The sequence below is a fragment of the Elephantulus edwardii genome, unplaced genomic scaffold (genome assembly GCF_000299155.1).
Source record: "Elephantulus edwardii isolate Elephantulus edwardi_28Jun2011 unplaced genomic scaffold, EleEdw1.0 scaffold00061, whole genome shotgun sequence".
NCBI classification, from domain to species: Eukaryota; Metazoa; Chordata; class Mammalia; order Macroscelidea; family Macroscelididae; genus Elephantulus; species Elephantulus edwardii.
The window spans coordinates 2,997,466-3,007,231 of record NW_006399811.1 but is presented as its reverse complement, the minus strand read 5'-3'; the positions used below and the strand labels follow the sequence as shown (position 1 = coordinate 3,007,231).

At 34.9% G+C, this 9,766-nt stretch overlaps 1 protein-coding gene across 1 annotated transcript in view; it reads left to right on the top strand.

Annotated features, from left to right (window-relative positions):
• Window positions 1–9,766, top strand: part of RFWD2 (ring finger and WD repeat domain 2, E3 ubiquitin protein ligase) — a 273,178-nt gene that overhangs the window by 170,401 nt on the left and 93,011 nt on the right. The window contains exons 12-14 of the mRNA XM_006887764.1: window positions 5,736–5,879; window positions 7,727–7,835; window positions 8,481–8,562. Coding sequence (XP_006887826.1) covers window positions 5,736–5,879; window positions 7,727–7,835; window positions 8,481–8,562 — 335 coding nt within the window. The remainder of the gene's footprint in view (window positions 1–5,735; window positions 5,880–7,726; window positions 7,836–8,480; window positions 8,563–9,766) is intronic.

Genomic DNA, 9,766 nt, shown 5'->3' with positions numbered 1-9,766 from the left:
ATATATATTATATATACTTGTTAAATATTTCTTGCTTATTTTACCTGTGCATATGCTCTTTGAAGACCTGTTAATTTCTTCTATTAAATGTTAATTTCTGTTAAAATGGCATAGATTCTCAAACTTAGTTACTAGAACTTGAATTATGATTACTGCTTCTGAAAACATGCCGGAGGGTCACCTATGATTTTTTCCCCTCTCGACAATACCCAACACAACACAACCTTGGGAAAATTACAGAATATAAATACACCTGAGTCCTTATCTAGAGTATCACAAATCCCATTGCCATAGAGTTGGAAGCAATACATAGCTGACACTTTAGGGGTTTTTCAGAGGCTATAAATCACATAGGAAGATATTGCCCATCATTGCCCCAAAGTAAATTTGAACTGCCAGAGAGGTTCCACTTTTGGGTTAGCAGCACAATTGCCTACCTACCCACTAGGCTGCCTGAGGCCCCTATATCTATACTGTGACTATATCATTTATGTGGCATGCTTTAACTAGTACTTGACAAATTATAAGTGTCAATATTTGTTTAGCATATATTATGGATTTTAAAATAAAGTCAATTGAATGACAATCTTTTTCTTTGTAATATATTCTTTATAAGTTTGATTTTTATCTCATTGGAATGCTGAATTTTTTAATATTTTCTTTTTCTTGAGTTTAATGGTAATGTGTCTCTTTTGTGGCACACTGCATGAAAATGAGTAAGACTTTTTAACAGCAACCCTTTGTTTCTATTTTCTTTTGATAAATTGGATTCTAGCATCCATGTATATTAATCTGCCTTGTTTGTTAATTCCTGCTTTATAACTAAAAAGATATGATAGACAGTGGGGATAGTGACAGAATTCACTGCTTTGGCATATTGACAGCTTTGCATTGCGCTGCGCCACTTTGTGCCAGTGGTATGCATTAATCAACTGTCTTGTGTGGTCTGTTGCATTTCTGCTTAATCACTTGACTGATGACTCTCTTGACAAAGAATATAGCCAGTTCCCTGTTGCTGGATTACGTTTTTTTCAATTGCTGAAATAAATCACTTTCTTAAAAAGCATTGAAACTTTTCAAGTGTGAAAGAAAAATGTGTTTTATTTCCCTGTTTAAAGTTCCAATAATATTAGTTTTTGAGGAAATATGTTTCTGTATCCTTAAATTTAAAAAAAGAAAGTATTGTGAAGCTGAATTTTTCCTTGCAATAAATCTTCATAAACCTCTTGTTTTAAGAAATACTGGTGATAGTGGGTGGCATAAGTGGACTTTGTACAGTAGTTGGGAGACTTTTTTATCATTCTTTTTTTAATTAATAACTTGGGCAAGTTTATGTTAATTGTTGTTGATTGCCATAGAGTTGAGCATGACTCATAGTGACCCTATGAACAAGAGGCCTAAAGAGACCCTTATAACTATCAACATTTATCGAAGTTCATAAAATTTCCAGAGGCATGTTGTTTAGGAAATGGATGCCACTCCTGCTTCTAAATATTAATTCATATAGGAAATAGTTCACTATTTGGAGTACTTAGACCTTAAAGAATTTTAGTGGTATGAAAGAACTTTTAGAGAAAGGAAAAAGCAAAACAACAGCTATTTGACTTCCTTTTCCCCTCCTCCTTTTAAGTAAAACATTAGAAATACTAACATTCTTTATATTTTTGATCCGTATCTTCTTAAAACTTTTCTTTAAGGTATAAAGGAGCTTGATCACCCAAAATATAATGCTTCTTAGAATTAAAACACAGTCATATGAAAACCCCCTCAGTAAAGATATCAAAACAGAAAGTTAAATTTTTAGTATGGCTGTTAAGAGTGAAGTAATAGAACTAAAAAGTAACCTTTCTTGACAAAAAGGAGAAAGCTGTTTTGAATAACAAGTTAACAATAGAAGAAGTAATAGGCTTCTGTATTGATTTAGTTCTTTTGACAGACGGTATTTTTTTACTTACTTGTTAGTGTTCTTTTTGCACTGTTATTTCTGTTATATTAGTATGTACTTTTTAATATGCAGAACTAAAATGGTAGATAATAGCACATTAAACTTTTATAAGAGTAACAATGGAATGCTGTTACTAGTTATGTATATTTATAGATAAAGGGAAGTTTTTAGTTTACATTTATTTTTCCTGAAGTTCCAGTCATAATGAAACCTTGTTAGTTAAAAACAGAATGTCAGTTCTGATACTTGCCCTTTACCAGACCCTGAAATATTTCTCCTTGAATAGTAGGAAGCTACAAGTAAAAATTGAGTTAGGGTAGATAAGTTGTTACCATCAATTCAGTTATATTGCATTAGAATTCATAGGGTAGCAAACAGTAGCTGAGAAAGCAGTTCCCATGGGGTTGTACAAATATATGTATCATATTGCTATAGAATTATACTCTGCTAGAATTGAGTAAAAGTGGATCATTTGCCAAATTGTGCTATATTCAATGACAATTAATGAAATTTCTTTAAAAACATTTATGAAATAAAGATTCAGATTTGTAATGAAATATGAACTCAGTGTATTAGGGAAATGCTCTTTATTTTATACTAATTTTCCATATCTATCATTATTACTAATTTCTACTGTTCTTCTTGTTGTTTTGTGCCATCGAGTCACTTGTGAGTCATAGCGACCCTTTGTACAAGAGCCCCAAACACTGCTCTTTCCTGTGCCAACCTTGCTGTCTCAAGCACACTCATTCCCACCACTCCAGTCACAGAATTGATTCATCTCATTGAGGGTCTTCCTCTCCTGCGCTGTCCCTCTGCCCTCCCAAACATGATGTCCCTCTCCAAGGACCAGTCCCTCCTTGTAACATGGCCAAAGAATGTCAGACAAAGCTTCAGAATCCTTGACTCCAAGGAGCATTCTGGCTTCACCTTCTCCAGGACAAACCTGTTTGTTCTCCTAGCAGTCCATGGTATATTCAGTACTCTTATACAGCACCACAGCTCAAAGGCATCAATTCTCTTTCTGTCATCCTTATTCACTGTCCAACTCTCCGATGCATAACACATAATTGCAAAGACTGTAGCCTAGATCAGGCACACTTTAGTCTCCAGCCTGACGTCATTGCTCTTTAGTACTCTTGAGAGGTCCCTCACAGCTGACTTTCCCAATGCAATTCATCTCCTGATTTCCTGGCTGCTGTTACCAAGAGTGTTGACCATGGAACTGAGTAACCTAAAACTGTTAACTATCTCAATCTCTTCATCATCCATACTGATGCTGCCAATTGGTCCAGTGGTGAGAATCTTTGTTTTTTTGATGTTGAGCTTCAATCCATATTGGAGACAGCAGTCCTTGACCTTCTGCAGCAAGCGCTTCAGGTCCTTTGCAGTTTCCGCAAGCAGGGTTGTGTTACCCGCATAATGCAGGTTATTGATGCTTCTTCCACCAATCCTGATGCCACATTTCTTCTCGTACAGCCCAGTGTCTCGGGTTACGTGACAGTTGTACTTAACTTTAAATTGAAATCATACTGACTGCATCATAAGAGACTGACAGCAGCATAATATGTTCAGAATCAAAGAAATCCTCATGGCTTGAGACTTAGGCCATCACATCAGGGGCTGGTCAATGGGAGACGGGTGTTGAATGTTGTAGGCAAAAGTAAGACGGGTTGGTGGTGCAATAGGGAAAGGGTAGATTAAAAAATAACAAAAAAACCAAAAACTAAAACAGCCAAACCTGTAGCGGGGTGGGTAGCAACATTGAATATTCGTCTTTTTCTAACTGGTAAATGTCTTCCATCTGCTCTTTTCTGTGGAATGCTTGTCTGTCAAATACTATTATATATATTTAAAAATTGAGACAGACTAGGAAGAAGGATTGGCCATCCACTTCTGAAATTACAGGCCTTCAAAAACCCTATGTACAATTTCAACTAAATGAACCAATAATTAATTTGACAAATATCATGTTGTTGTTGTTAGGTGTCATTGAGCCATTTAAAACTTACCATGAACTTATGAACAACAGATCGGAAGCCTGCCCTATTCTGCACCATCCTCATCATCTATATCAAACGCATTGCTCTAGTCACTGTGTCAGTCTATCCTGTTAAGTATCTCCCTTTCTTTCTCTGACCCTCTGCCTTTCTCAGCCTGATGTCTCTCTCCAGATATTGTTTGTTCCAGAATATATACAAAGTAAATGAGTTGAAATTTCCCTGTCCTTGTCTCTAAGAAGCAATCTGCTTTCACTTCCTTCAGGATAGACTTGCTTGTTCTTTTGGCAGACCATAGGATACTCAGAACTGTTATTACCTACTTAATTATCAGTCTAGTGGCATACCATCCAGAGTACCAGCAGTATGCAAGCCATCACAGTACACCAAAGTGACAAAGAATGAGAATTCAGAACACTTAATTGTGCTAGTGCTAAGCCTGTTTGTTTACCAAGAAACAGTCATTTGAATAGCAAAGGGGATACTGCATGGTGAATCATCATTGTAGAATGAGTCTCAGGACCCAGGGCGGGGAGTAGGGTGGAAATAGAGAAGTGAAGATGGAGGGGGTAGGTTGTTATAATCATAGATAGGGTTGCACAATTTGATGGGTGGATGGGGTGAAGAAAATAGGAAGGATCTTTCGTGAAAACAATGTATTCAAACTTTGAAAATAAATCTGAATAAAATTTTTAAAAATTAGAGAACTTATGCTCTAGGATTGAATAATTTTGAAGTTTACATAGTAAGGTCAGCAGGAAAGGAAATTTATAAGAAAAATTATGACAAATTTAGAATTTTGTGTTTGCCTGCTAATTATGTAAGAATTGAATATTATGATTCGTAAGTAAGAGCTATCATAGCTGTTTGAGGGATTAAGAATAATAGTGGGGAAAAGTAATGATAATTTAGTGATAGCATTTTAATTTCTTTTTACTCTTTCCATAATTGCTTCAGTAGTTCAATCTGTATGCAGATTTATTTATTGAGATATCATTAAATTCTTTTGGCCACATAAAGTGAAAGGTGTGGAAATAGCTAGAATTGAGGAAGAATAATTACTGATAATTCTTTGTCAACATTTTATTAGTATGCCAGACTGTTAAATCTTTCCTTACTCTCTTTACAGTATAACTTAGTAGCCTTGATAATGTACAAAATGAAAGGGAAATTGAAAGAATTGATGGAAAGATATTTACTGTTTTTTTCATTAATATACCAAATTATTAAATCTTTCCTCATTATCTTGGCACTATAACATGTAAGTTTTTATAATGGGTAAGTTATTTTATGGTTGCTAGTTTTGGATTGAAACGTGTGACAGGAACTTAGGAACAAATGTTCATCCTTAAGGTGAATTGCAAATATACACAGAGTTCCTGCTACCTATAATTTGAGGTTTCTTGATAACAGTATAAAGGAGACTTGGCAGTGCATTGCATAACACATAAGACGGCTGATTGAAAGATTGATGGTCCAAATCCACAAGCTGCCCCTTGGGAGTAATATAGGCAGTCTCCTCCTGCTACTGTTTACAACCTCAGAAACTCAATGAAAGATTGCTGTGAGGAAAACTCAACTCAGCGGCACTCGGTTTCAATTTTCGTTTTGGTAACCATTTAATGTGGACATAGATACCTATTACTGCTTGAAGACATTTCAAGTGGATCTCATCCTTGTTTACAAAGTAACTTTAGGAATATAAAATGGCAGAAATCGGAAATGTCATTATAATTGGCATGAAGATAGGTAGGCAGTCTTATTAAGTATATACTTTTTTCTCTCCTTAGTATTGAATTTGACCGGGATTGTGACTATTTTGCCATTGCTGGGGTTACAAAGAAGATTAAAGTCTATGAATATGGCACAGTCATTCAGGATGCAGTGGATATTCATTACCCGGAAAATGAAATGACCTGCAATTCCAAAATCAGGTATTTATATTCTTTTTTTAATGTAATATACACATACATATACAAATATATAGATATAACATGCATAATAGACCAAGGGAGCTCTGATGGCCTAGTGGCAAGAAGCTATGCTGCCGTCCTAAAGGTACTCGGTTTGAATCAACCAACTGCTCTGTGGAAGAAAGATGAGCAGTTTCCTTCCATGCTGCCTCTGCTAACTCGCCAGAGAGTCAGCTATGAATCCATTCTGATTCAGTGATACACAACGTCAACACAGTACACACACACACTCTTACAAAATAATGTATATAATTTTTCTGATTTATCTAGTGAAATCTCAGATAATCCTAGAATCTGTTTTGTTTTTTAAATTTTTTTAAACAAGCTTCCTAAGCTCTTATGGTCACTGGCTTAAAAAGAATGTAAATTAAAGAAGTACTCTTAAATTTATTTAGAACTTAGAACATTTTAAAAAAGTCCTCTTTCTATCTTTTTTATTTACATGAAATGCACCTACAATATGTCTTCATTGTGGGTGAGTTGCCATCAGGTTGGTTCTGACTCACAGCTACCCTGTGCACAACATATGAAACTGAGCCATCCTCATGGTCGTTTCTAGGTTTGAACCCATTATTGTAGGCCTTCTGTCAGTCTGTTTATCTCATTGTGAATCTTCCTCTGTGTGTATATTTTAATTCTTTCTCTCACTAAATTATGTTTATATGTAAGTAAGGAGCCTTGCAACATGGTGATTTTAGGGCTTAGTCACTAATCAGAGGTAAGTAGTAGTGATTCAGATCCACCAGCTACCCTGTGGGAGATAGATGTGGCACTCTGCTTCCACATCTCTAGCTTGGAGACCCTCTCGGAAAGTTCTGTGTGTTTGTTAAGAGTTGGAATCAACTCAGTAGCAGTGAGTTTGTTTTTGTGTTTATCTTTTAATAAGCATTAAAATGTTTAACTCTTATAATTTGTAACACTCATTTAGAATCTGTTATAGTTTATGTGTCTTATGTGGAGGGAGAACAACATGAGGACAATAGAATTTCATTGAGTTATTCTGGGTCAGGTGATATATATTTTTAAGTGCTTTGTCTTAAATAGAGTTGTGAGGTATTTAAATATTGTTGCTCCATTTTATACATAAAAAAATTGAAGCAGATGAAAATTAAAATGCCTTGTTTTTTGCACAACTCAGATGCAGAGGAACGATGACTCAATAGTAATAATTTGGGTTTTTCAGCCTGTGCCCTTGACCATGCTGTGGTACTTACAGAAAAGCTAGAATACTTTGTCTAAATTATACGTGAGATTTATTATGTATATGATACAGCTATGTCTCAGGAAGAGTGTACATTTTTCTATGGTTAGCTTTTCCGAGTACTTAAGAACAGCACAAACTCTGTACATCAAATATAATTTCAATTGTAAGCTTTTACTAGTCATTTTTTCAGTGGTGATACATAAATCTGTGGTTCTTTTTTTTTTTTAAACAAAACAAAAAACTCCACAACTCTATAGGTGTTGACAGCTGTGTCCAGTAGCTTAAAAATAGGGTGATCTGCTTTCCTTCATTCAGTCACAACATTCTCCAGGTCTCCATTATCTTCACTCATAGACATGTTCTCCTCATATATTGAAATTGATTAGTGCTGGCATTACCTGATAGTCTCAGTAAAAAATCCAGCCAAGAAAGAACACCAGCCTGGGGGTTATATTGATAATGCCTATTCTCTCCTGTTTGTTAGGCAGAGTCTACTCTTGTAGACCATTTAAAAAGCACTAATTTTTCTGAACACATTGAAATTCTTGATATTACATTGTTCTATACATTTTCTTAGATTAATTCTTAACTACTTTTCTTTTAGCTGTATCAGTTGGAGTAGTTATCATAAGAACTTGTTAGCTAGCAGTGATTATGAAGGCACTGTCATCCTATGGGATGGATTCACAGGACAGAGGTCAAAAGTCTATCAGGTAAATACGGATACCAGTTATTTCTTACAAAAATCACTTTTTCAGTTTCTTTTCCGAACAACTGTAGAAATTCATGTGCTTTAAAATTATTGATTCTTTTCTCCTTTTAAAAAATTTATATAATTGTTTCATTTACATCATATTTTATTTGTGTATTTTGTAAGTTTTCCCCTAGTCATCTTAACTAATAAATACCTTCATGAAAGTGTGTAAGCCAGCTGCCTCATGCCTCTTGTACTAATATCACCCGCTTACATAGTTAGTCTATTTCTGATTTACCCATCCTTCATAATTACAGATTTGGAGCTACTATTTGAATTTTCTTTACCTATATAATACCTTACAATACTTATCTGAAGTATCTTGTCAGACTTGTTCATATTTAGATTATATCAAATGAATTTCCAAATGAATGATTTGGACTAATGCTCATATCAAAAGTTAGATCTTTGGCAACTTTGTGTTGCCATGATAATTTGTTTTCCATTGATATTCCATGTAGCCTGTTTATTCTTCTAGTTCCCCACCTCACAGTAACAATAAATTGATATAAAGTCTTTTGGATTAGTCCCTCTCCCCCAGTTTTGCAGTTACTTAAAGGTCTGTATACAGTTTGAATCTAACTTGGCTTCCCTCTAAATCCAGGAACATGAGAAGAGGTGTTGGAGTGTTGACTTTAATTTGATGGATCCTAAACTCTTGGCTTCAGGTTCTGATGATGCAAAAGGTACTATTTCAGTCTCTTCCTTCTGTTCTGTCTGAATTCCTCTTTTAAATTACTATCAGTCATTTAACTTGTTAACATTTATTTGTACTCATAGTAGACTTTTGTAATTACAGATGCATAAGTCTTTGGACCCAAAGATCTATTTCTCATTTGGATTAAGAAAGAAAAAAAAAAATAATGTCCTGCAACCATTGTAGTTCTGGTTTCTGGATTCATGCCACATAGTGACGTTTAGAATTGCTCTCATTTTGTAACCAGGCTTCTAAGATATTTTATTGAAGAACAGACAAAAATAAAATTAAAAATTCTCTCAGTGGCATATTTAGAAATCTTTGTGTTCTGAATTCTATTGTGAAATGCTCATTGTATAAAAAACATTCTTAAAGCTTGTAAAATTTTGAGGCAAAATTTATTTAATCTTATTTTCTTGCTTATCCATGTTAATTCATTTGTTTTACAAAGATTTTTATAGCCTTGTGAACAAATTTGTTTTTACCTTGGAAGTCAGTAATTAGTTATTTTCTGTACCTGCTCTCCCTTGGTTTCCACACATAACTTTCAAACTGGTAGTTAGAGAAGCAGGAAAGCTCAGACACTGGAAGATGCAGTTTACACTCCTATCTAAAACTTTGCTCCTCTTTTTGGCATATTTAGATTATCACCTCCTTTTAAAAATTTTTTCAAGAAATATGATAACATTTTGTTTTAAAATTATTTTTTTATAATTGGGTTAATACAAAAATTCCTACATTGTGTTTTATTCATACTGTGTTTTGTACAATCCTTCATTTATGTTGTGTCTCATACCATCATTCATAAACGTTTTATTTTATATAATTAATTACTATTGATCTATGTCTATTACCACCCTATGTTTTCAAGTCCTCATTGAAACTTACATGCTTTTGAACCCCACCCCTTCTGACCACTAAAATCTAGTATTCTAGTGATCTTTACTCTTCCCTCTTTTCCACCTGCTTTCCTCTTTGCCTTCCCCTTTCCAGAGATTTTTATGTTGTTGTTGTTATGTGCCGTCGAGTCTTTTCCGACTCATAGCGACCCTATGCACAACAGCCCTAAACCCTGCTCTATCCTGTGCCAACCGCACCACCTCTGACACACCCATCCCGATTACCCCAGTCACCGAATCAATCCATCTCATAGAGGGTCTTCCCCTGCTGCGCTGTCCCTCCACCCTCCCAAG